The sequence below is a fragment of the Caloenas nicobarica genome, chromosome 2 (assembly GCF_036013445.1).
Source record: "Caloenas nicobarica isolate bCalNic1 chromosome 2, bCalNic1.hap1, whole genome shotgun sequence".
NCBI lineage: Eukaryota > Metazoa > Chordata > Aves > Columbiformes > Columbidae > Caloenas > Caloenas nicobarica.
The window spans coordinates 129,242,449-129,266,328 of record NC_088246.1 but is presented as its reverse complement, the minus strand read 5'-3'; the positions used below and the strand labels follow the sequence as shown (position 1 = coordinate 129,266,328).

The 23,880-nt window shown below is 37.6% G+C and overlaps 1 protein-coding gene across 3 annotated transcripts in view; it reads left to right on the top strand.

Annotated features, from left to right (window-relative positions):
• ARFGEF1 (ADP ribosylation factor guanine nucleotide exchange factor 1) overlaps positions 1–23,880 on the top strand; it is a 91,095-nt gene that overhangs the window by 28,279 nt on the left and 38,936 nt on the right. For 2 of the 3 annotated variants that reach the window (XM_065630281.1, XM_065630284.1), the window contains exons 2-10: positions 143–173; positions 4,400–4,556; positions 5,546–5,692; positions 14,042–14,221; positions 16,223–16,496; positions 17,050–17,163; positions 17,843–18,015; positions 19,110–19,243; positions 22,600–22,834. In XM_065630281.1, coding sequence (XP_065486353.1) covers positions 143–173; positions 4,400–4,556; positions 5,546–5,692; positions 14,042–14,221; positions 16,223–16,496; positions 17,050–17,163; positions 17,843–18,015; positions 19,110–19,243; positions 22,600–22,834 — 1,445 coding nt within the window. Of the gene's footprint in view, positions 1–142; positions 174–4,399; positions 4,557–5,545; positions 5,693–14,041; positions 14,222–16,222; positions 16,504–17,049; positions 17,164–17,842; positions 18,016–19,109; positions 19,244–22,599; positions 22,835–23,880 lie in introns of those variants that run through there. The other variant, XM_065630282.1, reaches the window with a different exon arrangement.

The window sequence follows — 23,880 nt, the reverse complement described above, 5'->3', positions numbered from 1 at the left end:
AACATGTATTTTTTTTTTAAAACTAGTTCTGGTTTCAAATGTTTGCTGAAATAGTTTTGCTTTGCAATCATTTCAGTTATTTAATGTTATATTTGTGGTTATGATACCATTTCCATAACTCTGCCTTTGTTTCATTTTACAGAGGAAATAAAGGCTGAAACAGAAAAGCAAAGGTATGTCGTAGTTCATCATATTGAGCAATAGTGCTTTTAACTTCTTAAAATGTGTACCATACTTTTTCTGCATTGGGAATATGGGCTCTCTCTGAAAAGCATTTTCAATGTATTTTGTAAGGTGGGTGGTGTGTGGAAACGTGCTAAACGTGCTTCTTCTCTGACTGGCTGTTACAGTGCAAGGCATAGGGCCTGGGAGCATAGGCAGAGGGTAGGTTAGAGGGAGCAGGCTGATATTTTCTGGCCAGGGAGGGCAGGAATGGGGATCAAGATAGAAGAGGTCTTTGTGGGTCACACAGAAAGTATTGGTGGAAGGGCCTGAGCTTAAAAGGCTCTCTGAGTGGGTTCAGAGGAGGGGAAGAGCCTGGACTTGAACTGTGAGCAAGGGGAGGAGGTTGGGGTAAGGAGGTGAGAATGGGTAGAGAAAACAAGTGTAATTTGAACAAGTAGTATCTGGAAAGGACCTTGTTGGGGAATAGGTGTACATTTCTGGAAGCAGTTCCTCTACAAGTGAAGGTAGAAGCCATAATTGACATTCAGCACTCTTCCACTGTCAACAAGTACGTTTTTAAGTATTAGTAAAGTGTGGAATCCATTATCAGTATTTAATTACACATTCCACAGGATCTTCTTCCTCATTCAGCGTACGTTGCTAACCATGAGTCAGGGCTGTGTGTTGAAGACTGTTTATACCACTTGTTGAGAGAATCGCATCAGTGGTGAAACTGATGATCAAAGTGTTCTTATGGCTTAAGCAGATGAGTGCTGGTTGAGGACCTGTGTTCTGCCCTGTAACTGAATTTCTGGTTTAGGCAGATCATTTAAACCACAGCCATCCAAATTGGCTGCTAATGATTTCCGATTCATCTCCTGGGTATTTGAGTTGAAATCTACAAGTTTTGGTTTGGAAAATTTAAACGCTTCTACCTGGAAAGGAAGCCAGTGGGAACTTTTGTTTCCGAAGATGTAAAGGAAAATTTAATATCAAATATGCTGATCAGTTTAGTCTTGTGGCTTACCACAAAAAATAGATGCATCCGACTGAGTCACTGTGCTTCAGTTTCCACCAACAAAATAAAGTCAATATCATCAACTCATAGTAAGGTTGTAAAAGTAAATTTAATAATTGTATAGTGTTCAGAAAACTTTGCACCGAGCACCACAAGACAAGTCTCAGGGAGAAAGTAATGTTGTGGTTTTATAACAGGTTTTACTTAGGGTAGTATAAATAAAGCAGAAGTCCACATTGTGAAGCATCATGAGAAAAAAATATTTAATGTTACATGTTCACTAAGGGGTATTTGTTCTGGGCGCTGAATAAGGAAAAGTAATATCTGATCCTGTCATTAAATACCATGATAAAACTAATGAGAACCCTGAATTCTGATGATCTATAGAAGCATGGTTCAGCCATTTCTGAACTTTGGGTGCTTAAATTCTGCCCTATGAGTACCTCAAGCTGTGATTTTTTGGGGTATAAGGAGTATGTCTTACCTGCCTATATACATTTTCTAAATAGATTTTGATTTCTTCAGTGCTGTCTTTATTTTGAAAGCAGCCTTTTGCTGATATGAAGGCATTGCTGGACTTGGAAACTGTGAATTGATTTGCCCTATTCTTACTGTAAAATCAAATTTTTTAGATGCAGTACAAAATACTGGCTTTTTTCCAGGCCTTATAATTGAGAAACCTCTTAGTTATCAAATTATTTTCAGCTGCTTATTTCTGGGATTGAGATATTAATATCCTGACAAGGGACTTTTAATGATAATTCTTTAAATTTTTCAAGATCCTATTCAAGGAAATTGATCTCACAGTGAACCTGGAGTGCACTGAAAAATAGATCATTTCTACCTCCCAGAAATTTTGCATGGAAGACTGCTTTTAAAAAAACCAAAACAAAACCCAACAACAACAAAAAAAACCCCCAACAAAACCAAAAACAGAACTGGTGTTTTGTAGCGAGGTAGAGGGAAATGGAATAGACAAGGACAGGCTGATTTGTGTAACCATTACCTAGAAAATGCTGCCAAAATAATTTTTAAAATTAATGGTTTGATACATACCTTAGCCTGTGTCTATGGCTGATATATAAGTACCAGCATACTGCATAGTTTTCATGCTTGGTAGATCCCTTAGTAGAGGAAAGCTTTGTTAGAGACAGTTTCTAGTTCCACAGTCTGCTGAAAGAAAAAAAAAAAAAAAAGAACCAACAAAACAGCTCAAGTCATTTCTTCACTGACATTAAGAAGAGAAGATCTTTTGGGTCGCTCTTCTCCACTCTTGTTGCTATCCCCTTCGCTTCCGTCATTAGCAAGGTGATGAGCTTATTGAATTATCTTTCTGGAGACAAATGGACCATCATCCTCTCTATTTATTATTTGAGGCATTTTTAAAATAGCTTTCAATTAAGAGAAGCTTCAGGCTTCTGCAGTGGCTTGCTGTGGTATGGGTTGTTCATTTTTGTAATCACATCATGGACTGCTCGTTACTGAAAAATTCTGATTTTTTTTCCAGAGTGCTTTTTTCTTAAACGTAATGCTTTCAATAGACATAATCACTAGATGAAGAACAATCTTGTCATAAGACATAAGGAAGAGATACCACCCTTCCATTCCTCAGAGAAAAGCTTTTGTACGAATTTCAGAGCAGTTTAAGAACGTAGAAGAATCGTGTATTTCCTCTGCAACTTATCTGATTTGGGTGTTATGCAAAAGAGCTCTGTTCCTAGCAAAACAGTATTGGGCAATAAATAAGGTTATGCATCCAACAGAAAAACCTTTGCTCTTCTTCAGGAAAAAAAACCATAGGTATTGGTAAATCCTTAAACCTCCAAAAGAGAAGTTATTTAGGGCAAAGTAGAATCTTAACACTAATTATTCACTATTAAGGTCTTTTTAAGCAGCCTAGACAAAGAGAGCTGCTTTAATGTGGTACCAAACATCTGAAGGAATATCCAGCTTGCTCCTTGAAAAGCCGAAATTCATAGCGTATCATACTGATTTAAGGCTCTCTCCATGGTGCATGGGACTGCATTCAGTCTTTGGATTTATAATAAACTCTTAGCAGTTCATTGTTGTACTTCAGCAACATGAAAAACATATATTTTCTACCATCTGCATTCCTTGAAGCGTCTGATTTAACTTGCAACAAAAGCTTGGATTTGAAATTAGTTGTTCTGTAAAGATCTGTTCAAATTACTGCAAGAATTTTGTAATTCTTCACTACAGAATATGAAGTTACGCTCTTTTTTATACCACCTATCAAGTCCGTGCAAGATAGTGTAGTTTACCTTTTATGTGAAGATAGGTATATGTGCATAAAAAAGGTCAAGAATGATTTATGTAAAGGTGATGAGGTATTCTGTGAAATGAAAAATCTGACCTTGTTGCTTCAAATCAAAGGCAAACTGCATTGGTGCACACAAATTAGTGAAAAATCACACATTTTTAATTGTCCTTTTTAGCTGAGTATTGTTGAGTATGCTCTTTCGAAAGGTGCTATAAGCAATAAGACTTCAACAGCTAACAATTTTCTCAATTTGGTACCGTTAGTTGTTTGAGATACGTTGCCCAAGTGAGATACATTGGTAAGCACTCAACTCTTAAATGCCGTGGTGTCATCTGAAGCACAGGTAGACCAAAGTTTTGGGGTTTTTTTAAGTTGATTTTTTGTTTGTTTTTCCCTGAGTATGTCCAGGATTGAAGTTCTGATATGATTTAATCTCCAGAATAGATATACTTTCTCTAAAGTACTGAACCAAAGTCGTGTCATAATACAGTAGTTTTTAACTTTCAGGGTCATTAAAATTTTTGCCAAGTTGTATTTTTGTCTGTTCTAGTATAATAGTAACAGAGTAGACTTCTCTCAGAGTTACCACTTAATGTGGAAATGATACTGAAGAGATTTCCCTCCTTCCCCTCTGCCTATACCAACCATAGAGTCTTTTCCTGTGTTCAGAGGAAACAAGTCTTTATGCGTTCAAACAAGCAGGGATTGCTGAATATCTGTTTAGTGTGCAGTGGGTCAATTTACCTGGTCCATAAACGAGACAGGTAAAGTATAAAAGCTGTTTATACAACGATATTGCTGTGGTGTTAACTCCGTAGAAGTTACTATTTCCTAATGTTAATTTTCTTGATATTTTATTTCGTTCATAAATGTTGCAGTGGTGAGAACTATTTGCGTGATCACTTACAGCAATCTAATGTGATCATTCTGTTTAGTCCCCCTCATGGAGAAGCAAAGCCTGGTTCAAGCACTCTTCCACCTGTGAAATCAAAGACGAGCTTCATCGAAGCGGACAAATACTTCCTCCCATTTGAGTTGGCGTGCCAGTCAAAGTGCCCCAGGATTGTCAGCACATCTCTAGATTGTTTACAGGTCTGTATGAAGATGAGCTTTAACTGTCAGCTGTAAAATTCTGTTGGTTTGGAGGGGAAGAACAGTTGTATGCAACAAATAATGCCATTGTTTTTCTATTATTTTACTTCATTGCACACACAACCAAATTTGAATATATTTCTCGCAAAAGGTGAATGTATGTCTTATTTGTTATGCAGTGCATGTATGTGTTTATTTGTGTATATATGTACTAGCACAATTACATGCTTGGATCAGTTTTATAATGGTATTGTACAACTACCTATTTTCATGTGTATATGTGCTGAACTAACACAGCAGGTGTAGCGTTATCAAATTGATTTTATGCTTTTTGTGATTGCAGTAAAATATTTTTCAATTTGAGATGTCTCTCTAAACTCATAGGCTCCTGTAATGTTTTCAAAACAAATTCTACAGCATGGGGTTTAGCCATTTGCTACTCCGTGTATTTTTTTAAGTAGGCGGGCCATGCAAATTTACAAATACTGTAATGCCTGAAGTGCTCAGAAGAGGATTGTGTTAATTTTGTAATAAATTCCATTTCAAAGTATCGAAGACGTAGAGAGAGAAAAGGATAATAGAACACTTGAAAACAGAAGACTAGCTAGTGGCTTAAATAGAAAGCATTCGCAGCTGATTTATCTGGTGTATTGAAACCAATTCTGTGTTGACTACATATGAAGACTTGTGTGATGTGAATTAGTTTTTAGAATCCTGTTTGTTTTAAAACGTTGTTAACTGATGAATAAAAGCTTTAATGTTGAGCTTGCTGACAAACCTTGTATTGTAGTTGCTGAGTGAAAATTGAATAAATCTGGAGGGCATTTAAAAAATATCCTTGATGTTTTATGAGTCTTGGGGTAAAATGTACTGTTTTAATTATTCTGTGCAAGTTAGAGCTAGCAAGTGAATTTATTTATTATAACAAGAAGCAGAGTTATGTTTAAGCTCCTATTTACGTGATTTTTTTTTTTTTTCCTCCTCTCCAGAAACTTATAGCATATGGGCACTTGACAGGGAATGCTCCAGACAGCACAGCTCCAGGCAAAAAATTAATTGATAGAATTATTGAGACAATATGTGGCTGTTTTCAAGGCCCTCAAACAGACGAAGGGGTTCAACTACAAATAATAAAGGTAATATGATTACTTACCGTATTTATAGTGGTGACGGCAGGAAGACATTCATGGCCCCTGAGTTCAAAAGCAGAAGTGTTTAATTTGTAAATGTAACGGTAATTTTAAAACGTTTTCTTGATCCTGTTTGTTTGAGATGGAAATTCCCTATCTTACTTTCCCCACGCTCTCCCATTGCATTTTGGGTGAATTTGTGGTTGTGACCTGAATGAAGTCTTGTGCACAGACCCATGGGTTAAAATTTCATTCACAGCAGATCAGTGGAGCTCTCTAATTGTAAGGAATTACTATGAAATAATCCTGCACTCCCAGTGGGGAAGATGGTAATTAAGCAGCAGATTTTTAAATCCGTTTTGGAATTATGTTATGAAACGCAATTAGACCTGGCAGTCAGGCGTTACCATGGCAGCTTTGTGCTGCTCTCTCATGGACTTTTGCTTGAAGGAGATCTAGGGTTTCTTTCCAGAGCTTATGTAAACATTGCATGTAGAGTTTGTACAAATAAGTATTTCTGGGGAAGCTTAGTTTTTTTGATTGCATCCATTAATTATGGGCATTCATTATGGGAAATTATTATGCCAACTGGTAGAAGTTAGCCACCTAGTGGAAATACCGTACCCTACTCCTGTAACAGTAGTCTTTGAATGATTGTGATGATGAGCAGTGAAGAATACAATTAAAGTTAGTTATGAGGAATGAAGTGTTTTGTTACCTTGTATTCCTATGTATATTTGTCCTGAGGTGTTGACATTTCTTGCAGATTGTGTTTACTTGTTTTACTGCAAAGAAGGTAGTTTGTTCTCCTGCTCCTTTTCATAGCTCAAATCTTCATTCTTCTTGACACTCCACTTCTCCAGCAGATAGTTGTTACAAATGTTGGTTTATGCTGCTGTTGTCTAGATTTGTTGTGTTGTTTTGCCCAAGCATTTAAAGATATTTTTCGTCTTGCAAAGGAAGTTTTTATTGATTTAAAATTTCAGTGGCTGAAACTATCATATCTCCCTCTTGCTGTAATAGCTTTTCTCTGAATGCTTTCTTATTCCCGTCCTCCCTGCCAGAAGGGGTTTATCTGTGAGCTGATATTCCTCTGTCCAAGAAAATAGTTGAGAAAGTGAATTCTTCAACAATTGTAATAGGTATTAAGTATGTTAATTCATTTAGTGCCTTCATTTTCTAACTGTTTAGACTTGGCTAATTGCCATGTTGGAATGTCTGAGAAAGTGCAGGGTACTGTTCTGGCTATGATTCCATGTTTGCTGGGTACATTGGACACTATACAAGCATCAAAACCAGAAATAACCTTAGCAAAGACCAGACCTTTTGACTTCCTTTGGGAGAATAATGAAACTACGAAGTCAGTTGTATTCCCTTAGGCTTTGTAACTCCTCAGTTCTGGGCTGCGTGTGGACCCCACTTTTCCAGTATGATTTGAAGGGTGGATCATTTGTCTTTTCAGACTCTTCTGTGGTCCTGGTGATTAGTGTGTTCTCTGAAGAATTGTAATTCCATCAGGGAAACAGAAGGCAGGGCAGCTGGGTCTCCTGCTTTCTGTGCTGGTATTCCCAGGCTAATATTCAGAACATGAGCAGTGCTCCTGCAGGGCAGCCACATCACCAACACCACAGGAAAATCTGAGAACGTTGGTCAGACACCTTCCTCCCTGGAGGGCTGTCTGGGCTCTGTGTGCAGAGTGGCCAGCCCTGCCATACTGTGCTGCCCTCACTCCGAGATCTGGGAGCCGCCCTTGGGTAAGAGTTCGCATGCGGTGCTGTTTGCTGGTTACTAGATAGCTTTCCAGTGGTGGAGTCATCTTCAGCAGGTTCCCAACAACCAGAGTTGCTTAGTCGTTCTGAAAATACCTTTCTTCTGACTACCAAGGAAACAATCTTGCTGAGTCTGAGGAGTGTTATTTGTCTCAATTTGAGTGTCTTAAGCTCAGGTAGTTCTGACAGTTGGCAGCCAGTTTAACTTTTCTGCCCTTATTTCTGCTTGCATGTTCTCATTTCGGTAATCCTTTCATTCTTCATCTGCAGACTCCGTGATGAACCAGACTGGGAAACTCCCAGTCCCCATCCCCAGTCCCCATCCCCAGTCCCCATCCCCAGTCCCCATCCCCAGTCCCCATCCCCAGTCCCCATCCCCAGTCCCCATCCCCAGTCCCCATCCCCAGTCCCCATCCCCAGTCCCCATCCCCAGTCCCCATCCCCAGTCCCCATCCCCATCCCTCCCTTGTAGTTTAGTTTGATTTGGTGTAATTTTGATGGGAAGCCATGCAAATTCTTGTTCAGTTGTTATGGTGGGGATTGCTGGGGCAGGAAAAAACCTTACGTAATTAGGCTACTGCTGCCTTTGAGAATTGTTTATTCAAATTATGTTTGAAACAGCCTCCCTTGATTGAGCCTTTTTGCCTTCAGGCTTGCTCTGCTTAGGGCTGCTATGGCATTTGGGGTGTGGGGGTGCAAACTTCCTGTTGACACCTGCAGAAGTTTTAGTTGAAGTTCTGTTTACATTTCTGTCTGGCCTTTTTGTTCCTGAAAAACTACAATTATGGCAAAAATTGTGTTAATTTTTTTTTTAATCCATAAAGAAAGAATAGGGATGAGGAAGAAGTATGGGACAGGAGATCAACTGTTCATCCTCATCTGTTTTGTCTTTCCTTGGTCTGCTGTATAGTATTTGTTATTACCTAGATACTTTTACAGCTTAACTTGCTCATGTTTGGCAAAGAAAAATTTGTGTGTGTGCTTGATAGCTGTAGTTTGAAAGGTTGAATGTTTATTTTAGCAGCTGCTTTCTGAGTTTTCTGTGTGCCATAGACTGTTCATAAGGTCAATTCCTGTATGTGTCTTTTCACAACTAGTCACACTGTCAGTATGACTGGTGTCCATGGAGGAAGGGAAGTTGAATCAAACATTACTTGCACAAGTTGCCTTTTGAAACTAACTAAAAATACTGGATGACTCACTGTTGGATTACAGAATAGGAAGACTGTAAAAGCTAACAAATTCTGAGGAATAAGGAGAATGATGGTAGCTTTGAAAGAATTTTAACAAAATCTGTGTGAAAACAGATTCCAAATTGAGAAGACCCTTAGAAAAAATTCTTCAGTTCCTTATCCTGTTGTGTTTTAGTAGCGTGGAATGCGAAGTGACATAATAATCTACAATATCATCTAGCAGTGTACTTATTTTTTCCTATAAAAAGATCATAGAAAGATTAATTCCTCCTGCTGAGATTAAAAGGAGCTGTGGATTATGGAATGATTTGAAATGGCATCCTTATGGAATGATTTATTGAGATAATGATGCAGGAGGTTTTATTTCTGATTCTTTGTATTGTGGGGCTTTCATCTTAGTTAGTGGCTAGGACCGGTTACTTAACCTGAAAATGCTGTCCTGTCAGCTTGCAATTTTATTTTTTAGAGAAGAATTACATTTTCAGAGTTGGCTGTGAGATACTTCTGTTTTGCAAAATATGTATCCGTTTAGTTCCATATTAGATTCTAGTTCATTTTGAACACCTATCTTTCTGATGATAAAACTAAATAAAACTTTATATTCTTGTATAATTTATGTTCTGTATATTATCCTCCAGAGGAGAAACTGGAACATACTCCTTTGTGCAGTCTCCACAGTCATAATCCTTCACTGTGTTTCAGGGCTAGTAACTGACCACATGCTTGTGAATATGGATTATTTTTTCTTAAAATTTATGTTAGTAGAAAAAAATACTAGTTTTAATAAAATACTAAGTGCTAATTAATGATCCATTATTATTGAAATGTGCTGTAGATTCTAGTAAGTGACACTGTTGGTTTAAATCACTGTCTTGACTGTGAAAGCATGCTGGAAGCAAATACTGTATTTTTCTATTTTTTCATACCCTTACAGTGTATTTCCATAGGTCTTCAAAGTTGGTGAACTAAATTAGGTAAATGTAAGTCTTTTAAAGCTATGACAAATGTATAACATAAATGGCTGAATAATTTGGAAAAGGTAAAAAGCAAGCGATAATCTTATCACTTGCTCACAAAGAAAATGTTACTTGGAGAACTATATTACTGCACTCTGTAAGATTTTCTTTTTTAGTGTCACTCATATTGAAAAATGATGTATCTAGGAAGGTTATTTGGTATACCAGTTGCTCTGTGGTTTAAAGACTTCAGTCTCCTGCATTTTTCCAAAAGTCAGTCCATATTTACACATTATTTCGTGATAAGTTAATGTTCGGACTTCAAGTTGACTTCTAAAAAAAATTTATTATAAAAACTAACCCTATAGCCCTTCTCAAAGAAAACAGAATGATGTGGTTCCAGTAGCTAATGCACTAGACGGGGGCGGGGGGGCTGCTGTGTTTTATGTGCTGTCTCAAGTTCTCAAGAGCTCCCAGGCTATGAGTATTTTGCCCAAAGTAAACCTGTGCTGATCAGATGACGGCTGTACTATGTCATAAATCTTCCAAAGATAAGATGATCAGAGCTGTCTGAGAGGAAGAAAAGAATGACCCTGAGTTGAAAACCAGGCTTCCTAGCAAGTCTGTGTGTAGGTGCCTCTGCCTCTTCTGTGTTCTTAAATAATTCTGGTAGTTACTTTCTTTCACTGTAACCATTCTGTTCTTGTAGAATATTCAGCGTGAGATGAACGAAAAGTTTACAGGTACAGATAGATGCTGGATATTTCTGGTAGAGAATTAGTGTTAATTTAATTTACTTTTTAAACTAGATTCATTTTGCCTCACAAAGCACAGTACTTCCTGTACTGTTCTAGTACACTCATTTTACATAATAGGGAATTCAGTGAAGAGGCAAACATGCCTCTGGCTAAAAGAAAAAGTACTACGGGTATCATGCAAAGATATGATAATCAGTAACTCAAAAAATTATCCTGAAAATTTTTCTCCTTTCCCATCAAATGGTTGTTTATTTAAAAAAATACGTTTTATATATAGTATCTAGGTAGAGGCACAGAACAATAGGGTCCTTCTCAAATACAGAACAACGGATGTGAAGGACAGGAAGGAAAGCATAAGGAAACAACCTCCCAGTCAGGATGATAGCCAGTAGTTTCAGGACAAGGAAAGTTTGATGGCTGTTGGTACTTTTACAGGCTTTGTGACAAAAAAAGCTTTTGTGGAAGGACCTGAAGTATAATGACCGAGTGCTAACGATGTTTTTACAAAGGTTTCCTTGTGCCTAAAGAACAGCGAAGGGGAGTAATACAGTAAAGCAGGCTTTTTTTATCATCTCTCCATAGCTCACACTGGAGATATAGGATGAAAACAGATGAGCTAAGTGTGAGCAGAAGGAGTGGGAACTCGGCTGCAAAAAGCCTTGAGCAGCAAATCTTTACCATGATAGGAAAGAGCAACCAAATGCTGTGACTCCATAGTCGGCAGAGCCACTGCAGCAGCTTGCTGTTGTGACCTCTTCAGAGGGGCTTGGTGCTGTCCAGGCTTTGCTCCCAGATGTTGTCTTGCCACATCCGTTGTCCTGGAATGCGTTTGGTACTCTGAATCAACTAAAATCACTTTGAAAACAGACAAAATACCCCAAACCAAACACCGGGAAAGCACCCGTGGCTTTTTTTGTTCTGTCTTGTTTTTAATTGTATGAATGTGTTGCCCTCAAAATAGCACAGGTGGCTTCATGCCCCAGAATGCAAAATAAGCAGTAAGAGTTGCAAGGTAAGCAGTAGGAGTGTATCGCTGGGGGGAAGGCAGAGCTCAAGGACGTGCATTGCCGTGTAGCAGTTTAGGATTTTGTGTAATTCTGCTGGACCGGGGACTGTTGCTGAGGTGGTTGTCTTCTACTCATCTGACTGCCCTCTCTTCCTCTTTGCATTGGACTCAGTAGCCGTTTGGCCACAGAGGTAATGTTGGGGAGTAATCTGAAAAAAAAGTGATAAAGGGAAAGATTAGTTTTCTAACCTCTGAGTTGACAAAGGTTTTGGAGGAGCAGGACTGCCTCTCCTGATCATAACCTGTGGTTTCTCATGGTTAGCTGTCACACCAGTTGTGGTGATGATGTATTCTTTTATGATACAGAATGAGATGTGACATGGTTTAGGGCATGCTGTCAAATTGAGCCTTAAATGGAAGCTGCCGAGAGGGAGGGATGTTGTCAGAAAGTGATTGCAAAATACTTCCTGTCTCATGTTTGTTCTCATATTTCTGCTAGATTGTGATAGAAGAGGAAGAGAAGAGGCATTGAGACATGAAGTGGGCATGACTAATAGCCTGAGGATGGCTCTAAATTGGAAGGAATATGAAAGATCTTAGCAAAATATCAAAGTTAAAAATGCTTATCAGTTTATAAGCATGTGTTATATTCATTATGGTTCATTGTCTCTAGTGCCTGAGAAGGAAAGGAACCCAAAGAAGTGACTGTCAGGACCTCTTTAGCCAGGTGGGACTCTTTAATAGTTAGGTATCTGCAAGGAGATCCCCTGCTGGAAAGATAGATTTCTCAGTCTCCAGAGAAGATGCAGTTATTCAGTGAATTTGGATTAATATGTTAAGGAGGTGTGTCTCTGTGTGTGTGTAAATATTTCTTCGCCTCCACATCCCCTTATCACGTGGTGTGAAAAGAACCAAGCTTTAGTAGGCATAACAAGCATACTGAAGAAACTTAGGAAATTCAGGCTGTTAAGCCAATTAAAACAAAAGAGCACATAATCCGTATGTAGCCTTGTCACCTTTTTCTACTAACAGGCATTGTCTCCTATTATTAAAAGTTAGGGAAAAAAAAAAAACCCTAAGACTTTACTGAACTGAGATGGAGATTAAAATTGGACTTTCAAATATCAAATTCTTAATCACGCAAATTAAACAAGGAGACAAAGTGAAACAAAGGAGTCACTTTATGAATGACATAGCTAGAACAAAAGAGATAGAGACTTGATCTCCCTGCCTCTTTTCATTAGTGTCCTAAATGCTACACAGCAAGAGATCTTATCTTTCCAAGTGAGAAATTGTAGGTAGTTCTTAAACTGGTGTATTTAAATGTGTGTGTCTCAGTGTTTTGGAATTGAGTGAAAGAAATCTTAAGTCTAAATATTTACTGTATTGGGCTGAAACAGTAGTGCTTTGGAAAAAATAACTGTCTGTTTATGTCTGGGCTCCGATTGTTTGTTTTGTTTTCAAGTGTTACCGATTTTATTTTTTCAAACTAGTGTAGACAAAGTTCTCCAAGGTTAATTCTGTTACAGAATTATTAGTGAAAGATTAAGGGAGCTTTCTGGTTTGGCAATTCATGATTTTATGACACAGAAAACTTGAAAAAGTAGAATACTAAAATATGTACAGGCATGCAGCCTTTCCAGCCAGATCAGAGAGTGCAGAATCTAATCACTGGGAGTTACCTGCCTTCAGGGTGATCGCGTTTGCTCCTGAAGTGTGTAGGAAAGAGTAGGAGAAGTCAACAGAGCTGTACTGATATAAGTAGCTTTGGGGATAAATGTTGGAGTGTGAGAGTAATGTGGTGTAGGGGATGTAGGTGTGTTACCTAATCAGAAGGGGTGGGCAGCTGTAATGGGGTTCAGGGTGTTTTAACTTGGTATCTGCAGATCTCACAACCCCCCCAGGAATTCCTAGCAGTAAGGTAGAGGTGGAACTGTACAACACTTAATGAAAGACAAGTGAAAATATGACACACAGAATTGCATGTGTAGACCACTGTAGAAGGTGTTTGCATTAAGGGGAGAGGGGAGGGGACAGGCGATGAGTGGTTCAAATATGTGTCTGATGAGCAGCTGAGGGAACCGGGGCTGTTTAGCCTGGAGAAAAGGAGGCTGAGGGGAGACCTGATCGCTGTCTGCAACTACCTGAAAGGAGGTTGTAGCAAGGAGAGTGTTAGTCTCTTCTGCCAAGTAACAAGTGATATGACAAGAGGAAATGGCCTCAAGTTGTGCCAGGAGAGGTTTAGATTGGGTATTAGGGAAAAATTCTTCACGGAAGGCGTTGTCAGGCACTGGAACAGGCTGCCCAGGGAAGTGGTGGAGTCACCATCCCTGGAGGTGTTTAAAAGGCGTTTGGATGAGGTTCTTAGGGACATGGTTTAGTGCTAGACCAAGTTTATGGTTGGACTCGATGATCCTGAGCGTCTCTTCCAACTGAAATGATTCTATGTATTTCCTAGATATGTTGATTAAGAACGCTCTCAATGTAACTGTATGTATGATGTTCTGGTACAGCTACAAGAGTACATGGGGAAACTTAATTAAACTGCAGTTCAAGATATGTCCTTAGTTATATTTTAAAAGTAATTCTATTTTGATATTTATTCATTTGCAAGCTATTTGATTGACAATAAAAGTTTTGACTGGAAAATATGTATGTGTTTGTTTATTTTAGGCTTTGCTCACTGCAGTAACATCTCAACACATAGAAATCCACGAAGGAACAGTGCTACAGGCTGTGAGAACATGTTACAATATCTATCTAGCAAGCAAAAATCTCATAAATCAAACCACAGCCAAGGCCACTCTAACACAAATGCTGAATGTCATTTTTGCACGTATGGAAAATCAAGCAGTGAGTATCTCAGTATCTTTATATAGAAACTAGCTCTTAACAGCAAACCAGCTTGCAAGATTTGTTTTGTCATTATTATTAAAGCTTTTTGACTTTCCTAACTTATGTACTTTGGAAAAAAAAATAATCTGGCATCTTACATTGTTCTTTTTGTGTTTTACACTCTGAAACAGGTGTGAAATGTGTTTGGAAGGATGGGGATGGTGTACAGGATTTAAACTTCTCACAGTGATCTTCTTTATTTAATGGATGTATTCAACTTCAGTTTCTATTGTCAGGCTGTTAAGAGGTGCCACGCTACCTGTGTACGAGTACATCTGGAGTCGCATAAGTGTTAGTTAAATGCTCCAGTGTTGTGATGATAAACACTGCAGAAGTAATCCGTGATTAAAACAAAACAAAACCAAGCAAAACAAGAAAAAATCAAACAAAGGAAAAACTCAAACTCAACACACCTTTCCAGTCATATAAGCATTTACACTTTTTAACATTTGAATGTGTAGTAGTCACTAACAGGTATGTGTATGTCACTGAAATTGCTGTTGTGTGTTGTCAGCAGGCACCCCAGCATATGCCCTGTGCCTTCCACTGGTGATAACAAAGATCAACACAACAAAGTAATTGGCCTAATTCTTATTAAAAAAAAAAAAATAGAAAGGCAGATGCCCAGACTAGAGAACTGGTGGAATTCCTAGCTACTTCTAAAAGAAATTCTGCTGTATTATTACGAACTCTTCAAGTTTTCTTCAAGAATATGTAGTACTTTCTTTCATCTTGGAAGCAACTGCATATTGGTACATGGTACCATCACAGTTAAAGATTTATGAGACATCTTATTTATGATAAATCATAGCAAAAGTCATGCAGTGAGTGCTTTTGAGAAATCTGTGCAGTTATTGTCCTTTAAAGCATCTTACTATAGAAGAGGATTATTATTATTTTACAATGGAAGCCTTCATTTTTACCAGACTATAAGTCTAGTCTTTATGCAGGTTGAAAAGCAGTTCTGCTTGTTTTGCACACTTGGGGCAGTTATTTTAATATGATAACTGGCAAATACTAGAAGGTGTTATCTGAGCTGTAATTTGAAAGGTAATATCTGCTCGGAAATCTATAGCACCCCAAAAGATGCAGCGTAGAAAGCTTTAAGTGGAAGAGTAAAGAATTGAGATTATAGTAGCCAAAATAACAATATGAAAAGTTACAAAACTTTTGGTAAAAGGTGGGCTCTGCAGGGATAGAAAGCCAGTCTGTAGAGCATTACCTCAAATGACACCCTGCTTTGGTTTGACTTTAATGACTGTTGTCTTAATCCTTTAGACAAATTACAGAAATTCTTCCCTTATGGGGGAAGATTCCAGATCAAGGAACCATGACACTAAAATAGTCCTTGTCTTACAGTTTGAAGTATGATGATTTCTTCCTGAGGATCTGTCTTCTGTAGTGTTTTGGAAGTGCTGCTCTTTTCATTTGTAACTCCTGGTTTGGGGTTTTTTGTTTTGTTTTCTCCCTGGATTTTTTTTAGTCTTTCCCTTAATGCCATATGCTTGTAGGATAACAGAAGATGCGTAAGTTCTCCAATGTATTTCTCTTTGTGACAGCTTTCAAAAAAGAAAAAAAAAAAACCCTGCCTTATATGTCTCCATACAGTCCTTGTATATTGTCACATCTACAGGCTGAAATTCCTTATAGGGCAGGCAGACTACTCTTGGTCCTATACTATGTGTAGTTTAGTCATCCCTCTTTCTCAGTGAAGATAGAGTTAAGTCTAATGTGTATAGTTGGGAAGCAACCCTCTTGCAAAGGTTTATCCCATGATATTTAAATTATTTATAATAATACGAAGGATGCATTTTCTTAAATCGTTAGAGCTTTATGAAGGCTCTGTTTAAGCAGAGGCATTAGAGAGTTCATGTTTATAAAATTAGGTATACAATATGTATACAGCTCATTGTTTTATTTTGATAGTGAAATTCTTGTGTGATTGCAATGTTTTTGTAGCTTCAGGAAGCCAAACAGATGGAAAAGGAAAGACACAGGCAGCAACACCATTTACAGCAGTCTCCAGTAAGCCATCATGAGCCTGAGTCACCTCAGTTGAGACATATTCCAACACAGACTGATCAGCTGTCCAAAGAGCATGAGAGAGAGCTTGACCACAACACGAATGATGTGGACAAGAACCTTCAAGAAGATATAGAAGCAGAAAATGGATCTGATATTTCTAGTGCTGAAAATGAACAGACAGAAGCCGACCAAGCCACGGCAGCAGAAAGTAATCAGTGTGTATTTCTGTTTCATGGAGGGAGGGAAAAGGTCTGTTAAAAGAAGTGCTTGAGGATTGTCTTTTTTTCCCCCTCTCCCAAATCGGGAGTCAGGCATATATTTTCAAATAGTTGACTAATGCAAAAATGCCTATTGTCCTCGTTACCACTGTTTAACTCTATCAGGAGTATCCTTTAGTCCTGCACACTGTCATAGTCACTGTAGCAAAGATTCCTCTTTGCACCTGCATAATATTGTGGAAGATTTTGAGAATAACATCTCAAAACCAGTAAGTTTTCAGTTTTTAATGTACATGAAAATAGAAAATTGATGTCTTTTGTTGGCATAGGCCTATTGATTAATTACTATTTACAGGTTGTATGCTGGAATGCTTATGTTCTGCGAATACTATTTGCAAAGCATCCAAACACAGCTTTTTTAATGTATACTCTCCTATTAATAGATTTATAATTGAATTTTTAAATACTAAATGCAAGTGAAATATCTTATTCATTTCTGCGTTTCTCATTAATATTTGTTTGGGTTTGTTTTTCTCTTTAAAGATCTTTCTAAAGCTGATGGAGAAACATATGATGGTGAAAGCAATGAGTGTGAAGAGAAGGCACAAGAAATTGTAGAAAGTATTGTGCAGGAAATGGTGAACATAGTAGTTGGAGGTATTAACATCTGTCTAGTCAATAGAGACTGTAGTCTGAATCTTGACATTAAGAATTATATTAAGACTTCTGAATATTTAACTAAAATGTCATTTAAATAGCACTTAACATGCTGAAGAAAACAGTTTCAGTTGTCTGACCTTAGCTGAGCATTATTTAACAGTAAAATGGACAAGATTTCGTACATTAATTTACACTCTATGTTGGAGACTAATGTTCTTTTAAAAATACAAGTTCTTGTTTCATTTTTGTTTGGTTGGTTTTGTTTTGGTTTGGTTTCTGATTTGGTTTTGTTTTGTTTTTTTCTGTTTTGTTTCCACAAACTCTTCACAAGTGGGCCTGTGGCTGTAGTAGCAGTGTAGCACTACATTTTTCAGTTTGTTGGGAAGTGTATATCAAATCAGTGACATTTTCCTCCCAGTACTTCTTGGAAAATTAGTAAAATGGTTTACTTGGCAATGTAAAGTTGGAAGTCATTTTTTCAGTGTAATTTTCATTAGTGGGAATTAAGAGTATATGGATTTTTTTGTAGTTATGTAATGCCGTGTAAATTCTGCCTTAAGCGGCTCCTTATGCTATTTTGCTTATGATTGTTTTAGTATTTAAACGCTGGATTAAAAGGCTCTTTCTAATTTGCATTCTTGTATAACATTTGTTTATAATTCTTCTTTTCTGATAGATGTGGAAGGGACTGCTGAAAGTGCAGGTGGTGATGGCACAATTGTAACATTAGAAGATGGCAGTGACAGTGAAAACATTCAGGCAAATGGAATTCCAGGGACTCCAATTTCTGTTGCTTATACACCATCTTTACCTGATGACAGATTATCTGTCTCTTCCAACGATACTCAGGTACAGGCAGTTATAAATTAGGAAATACTGGAAAAAGTAATATGTTTTAATTGTTGTCCAACACTTGTGCAGAGAGTGTTTAATATGATTCCATGAAATAAGTTACTTAGATGCATTTCAGCTATTGTGTTCCAAGCATTATTCTGTTTCAATGCACTATTTAAATTAAATTTTTGTCAAGTAAATTTTGCATGTGCTTCCTTTTTTTATCCTAGCATTTTTAGCTGCCCTATAGAGAACACTGTTCCAAGATTCAAGAACCCAGTTCCCCTGTTTTTTGAAGTGCTCCTGAGAAACTATAAAACCAGCATTCAATACACATAGTGAAGAATATAGCCAATTATAGACATACTTGTATAATTTCAGTGTGCTCTTTTCAAATTATAAATAGAAATTTCAAGCCTGACCTTACTGCAATGGTTTCAGATTAAAAGTTTCATATCTGAGAGGACTGTATTTTCATTAACGAAAAAGATGTGAAAATACTCCCTCTGTATCAAATACGAGGATGTATGCACTATCAGCTGACAGAACATATCTGCTATCAAAGTGTACTGTGTAATTAGCTTTGGGAATAGTAGATTTTAAGCTTAAAAAATCTACAGTCACATGTGCCATAGAAAAAAAAGATTAACATAAAACAAGTTGCTTATATAAGGAACAATAATACATAATTGCAAGAACTTAGTAGCAGGGGTGATTATTGTACCTTAGAAATTTTACCAAATCTTGGCACAGATACGTAACTCCTCGCATTCTATTAAAATGTCTATGTGGGTTTTTTTAAACTAGTTATCTACTGAAAGTATCTGAGGGGAATTCATTGCACATTACCTTACTTAAACTTGACCTACCTAATTTCACAATGGTCTTTAATTCTGACTTTTTACTGATGTGGCAATTTTTATTAGTAAGTTTGTTCATTTTAACTGGACTGCAGAATATTTTCATTTGGTTTAGTCTTGAGACCATCAAGCTATAGTGAATTGGTTATATTTGTATAATATCTTAACTACTTGTTGCTGGGTGGTGGGGATTTCCCTGCACACCCTGCTAATGCAAAATGGAATACTGAAATATGTTAACTTCTTTAGGAATCTGGAAATTCTGCAGGACCTACCCCTGGTGCTAAGTTTTCCCACATTTTACAAAAGGATGCCTTCCTTGTATTCAGGTCACTGTGTAAACTCTCCATGAAGCCTCTGTCAGATGGACCTCCAGATCCAAAGTAAGTAGAATTTAGAGTTCTCATAATTAATCTTTTCTATTTGAAAATAAAAATAAATCATTTAAATATTTTTGAGAGTCTTCAGTTATTCAGAAAAAATAATTACATGGTAAAAAGAACCTGGAAGCTTTGAAAAGGTACTTTTAATGTTATAATGCATCTCTTGTGTGTTAAATGAAAGCAACTGTTGCTACCCATCTACTTGTTTAGAAGCTTCTTAAGAACACCTACGCTTCCTGTAAGTGCATCATGTTGTTCCTAGTTGCTCTTTATATCAGTTTTCAGAAGGGTTTGTAAAGAGAGTCTTCAGGTACTTTTGGTCTTGGAAAATGTTGCTCTGCTTTTAAGTAATACCTGGGTTTGTAACCGTTGTTGTTTATGCCCCGCAATTTCTTACATCTTGTGCACATTGGGTATCCAGTACACATACCCGGCTCTACTCCATCTTAATACGAGCTCCTCACTTTGAGCTGATAACTGTGTTTCATTCTTTTGCTCAGGGTGTACACTTTTGACAGCCTCCTTAATCAGAACAGAAGTGTTTTGAAAACAGTCTTTATTTGGGTGTTTTTGAAATCTTGTCCTCTCACTGAAGATACTGTGTTTTCAATTTGGCTTAGAGAATTGTTTGTTGTAAACCAAAAAATATTTTCCTTTATGGATGGGTGCCAGTATTAGCTGGTTGTGAGTGTTGACAATGAACTTTGCCTTTTGGATCTCGGCTAGAACTTATATGCACATTTTTTTGCACATTAGGAGCAATTGGTGATCATTTTCAAGAGGAATGCTTTTTTGTTCTTCAGATAGTAAAACTGTAGTATGACCTCTGACCATCAAAGGTCCAGTATTCTTCAAAAGAAAATAAGCTTTACTGTTTCAAGGTCTAACTTTTAAGGCAGGTAACCTCAAGACGGTTTAATTTAATCACTGATATGTGTCATGGATTTACTAAGCTGAAAAAATGTATGATTTAGTAGAAGGGGTTTTGAAGGGTTAGTCTAGAACCATTTTCAAATTGTTATCTAGTGATGTACTATGAAAGGTCAAGACATGCAAGAATGAAGACTGAAGCATGAAGCTTTTCTTCACTGTTTTTCAGAATTTGTCTTCCAGGAAATGCCATGAAAATCCTGTGGTTTTAGTCAGTTCTCTGAGACTAAGACTGTCTGTTTATTAAAATGGATTAACTCTCTGGAAGAGCAGAATTAGCTATTGAGGCACTTGGAGCATATCTGAATCTGTGGAGTCCTTGACGTTCATATTAGAACTGATTAAGCTCTTCATGTAGAACAAATTGGAGGAAACGGCATTTAGGGCAACAAGAATTAGCTGCAAAGGCATTCGAAGACATCCTGTGTTTGGAGAAGTGCCTAGAATTCATCAGTGATTCTGAGGCATTGATGGCTTTTTGAACTATTACAAACATGCTGTAATTGGAAGAGAAGGCATAGGATATCTACAGCATTTTTTTAAAAAAGGCTTAGCTGCCTCTAAGAAACATCTTGCCAGTGAAAGTATCTATGAAGTCTTTAACGAAAATATTTTTAAATTGTAAGTAACTGGATGTGGAGCTTTAGCTTAAAATCACAAGACTGGGAGTTGAGATCAAGGTCGTGTTTCCTGGGAACCTGCTTAATGTCTTTATCTCCTTTTTATCTGGAATGAAATAAGATGGGGGAGAAATGTCTTGAAGGTTCACTTATTAGATATTAGTCCTTAAATTTGTTTTGAATTAAGTGGGCTTTACACATCATACAGAATTGGTAAGGCCAGCAAGTCAGGACTTCAGTTCTGAGCTGACACTTGCTGGAAGTAGGCAATATTGAATATTTTATTTATAATTGAACTCATATTTAAATTCTTATGTTTCATATCAAAGTATGGTATGTTCATGTGCTGTCTGCACACTTGATAGAACGTGATGCAAAAATCAAGCCTTTTGCATCAAAGGGGAGTCTTAGGTTAGATTCTGTGAGGTTGTGCTGTCCCCAGAGCCAGACATTTTCTTGAAGAACTACAGAGAACTGGTTTGGAGTGTTTACTTTGACTTTCAGCCCATTAGGAGGCATGGGAGGAACATGTTCCTCACCCAACTTGGCTGATTACGTTTTGCTTCTCAAAAGTGTCATCAGACAAAAAGTCTAAGTTTGGGATTACATTGTATGAGTTTGAAATGGTTGCAGATTGACACCCCCCATCCCACTTTGTTTCCAGTGTGCAGAAATCATTGAGTTGATTTGCAGCATACTTGTTATTCGTTTGCATTTTTGTTTTGAGCTAGATTGGAATGACTTTTTTAAATTAAGCTCGTATTTTCACAGTATACAGCAAATATCCAGCTATTGTGTGTGTCACATGTTGGCTTGAAGTGCTCCTTACCCTGTCTGGGCTGTACTGTATGAGAACCTTCCTGTCGTTGTTCCTTATGTTTCATAAGTGTCTTCTGTCAGTGGGTGGTTGTTCAGTGAAAGCTGTGGACGGTCATGTTGGGAAAGCCATTTGTCTCTGTACCTGCTCTTCAGAAGAGCTGTGGGCTTTTTTGAGATGATCCGAAGTGGGAAGGAGCATCAGGAGACTGAGGAAAGAATGCTTTCACCCAGAATGATATTTAGATTGCATATATTCATTCTGATGTGAATTCTGGCTTAGTACAGTCTGTAAGAAGCATGATGCTTCTTACAAGTGCTCCACGGTGGAGCACTTGACAACACTAGAGTTGCCTGACTTTGCTATTGCTTAAAATAGGTGTGTTATGTATCTTAGCTGCTCTTGGAGTGGGATGGGACCAATGACTGATAAACAATATAAAATACTGTATTTGAGAAAAGATTTCAGTGTTGGGAGGAAGCGGGTCAGGCAGAACAGCTGTCGTCTTCATGGTCCTTCAGCTCTTTTTGGGTGCTGGTGGAAATGCAGGAGGAGGAATTTCCACCTTTTAGTAGCTGGGGTTCTGTAGATGGGGTGGATATTTTAGATAGGATCTTCCAAAAATCCTTTAAAAGGAAATAATGCTCCCTTCATCCTCTGGCTGCGATGGGCAGCATTGCCTACTGTTGCTGCTGTTCTGTGATGCTGTGCTGCTGAGACAGTGGCTCAACAGTAATGGAGAAAAACAGTAACTGGGGAAGGTTATTCTTGCCCACCTTCTTGACTGAAGAGTGACCACTTCAACAAAAACCACCAACATATTTTTATGATTCTTTCCATACCAGATTGTGTCGAATTTTTGTTGATTTCATGAACATTCCACATACAAAATCATTGTGGTGTATTGACTTTACAAGAGACTGTTTTATTTTTTATGACTTACACTGGGATCATCTGCTGTATATATTTTTTTGTTGTTGTTATTCTAGATCTCATGAACTGCGATCAAAGATCCTTTCATTGCAGTTGCTTCTGTCCATTCTGCAAAATGCAGGACCTGTCTTCAGGACAAATGAGATGTTTATTAATGCTATTAAGCAGTACCTTTGTGTTGCACTGTCAAAAAATGGAGTCTCATCAGTTCCAGAAGTTTTTGAACTTTCACTTTCGATATTTCTTACCCTCCTCTCAAACTTCAAGACTCATCTAAAGATGCAGATTGAGGTATGTACATTAATTTCTAAGGGGTGGAGGAGTGTCAAGTGAACACTTGTTTATATTTGTGAGTAGCTTGGTCTTGTTTAGAGAAATTAGTTTTCCTTTCTGAATCTCAGCTTTTGCATAAGACTTGCCAAATCTTCTTGTGCATAGGAGCTCTTTTTCACCCAGTGGCAATGGGCTTGCTTGCAACAATGCTCTTGAAACTCCCTTCAAGTGAAATAGCAGCATTTCCTTTGGAATACTTACCAATTAGATAAGATTTGCTCTGTAACATCAGAAGTAATGTGACACCTACCTGTGGTAGTGCTGTCTGGTGAAGTGGAAAGTGATGGGAAAACTTTTTTAGGGCTGTTTAAAAAAAAATCCATCATATTTTAACTAGAACATGAAATTGAATACCTAATAAAGAAGTAGGCCATTTCATCACTTAGTAGATATTAACATAAACTAAGAAATTTTACAGCGCAAAAGATGCTTTGATTTACTCTGTGATTGAGGTGAATTTTTACAATGATAACTTACTATACTCGTACTCACTATTGCTGCTAGAGTTAGCTTCCTTAAGAGTTTCCTGGTTTTTGTGGTATGGTATTATCGCAGAATGATGCTCAAACTCAGAAATTACTAGATTTGTGGATAAGTTCCGTCAACTAGTGTTCAATAATACGATTAGGAAGTTTTAGTTCTGCACTACGTAGTACAAATTAAGAAAATGGGTACACATGAAAAGGCTAGTCAAGGTATGGTTTTGCAAAGGAATTTTATGATAAAAGTTAATGACTTGAAATGCATTGTGGATTCTCTTTGAGGTCACTTGAACAGATTTCTTTCTCTAGGGAAATCCCAACTATTTGACTATTGTAGCCACTTCCCTTTGTATATCAGGGCCTACATCAGTATGTGTTCTGAACAAGATAATCTAATTTCCTCAGTTCTCAACAGGTGTATGCATGATTTAACTGCTTAGGCCATACGTAGCGATAAATACATATTCTTAGCGATAACTCTTATCCAGGTCCTGACAGACATTGTGAATTTTCTCACTGGAT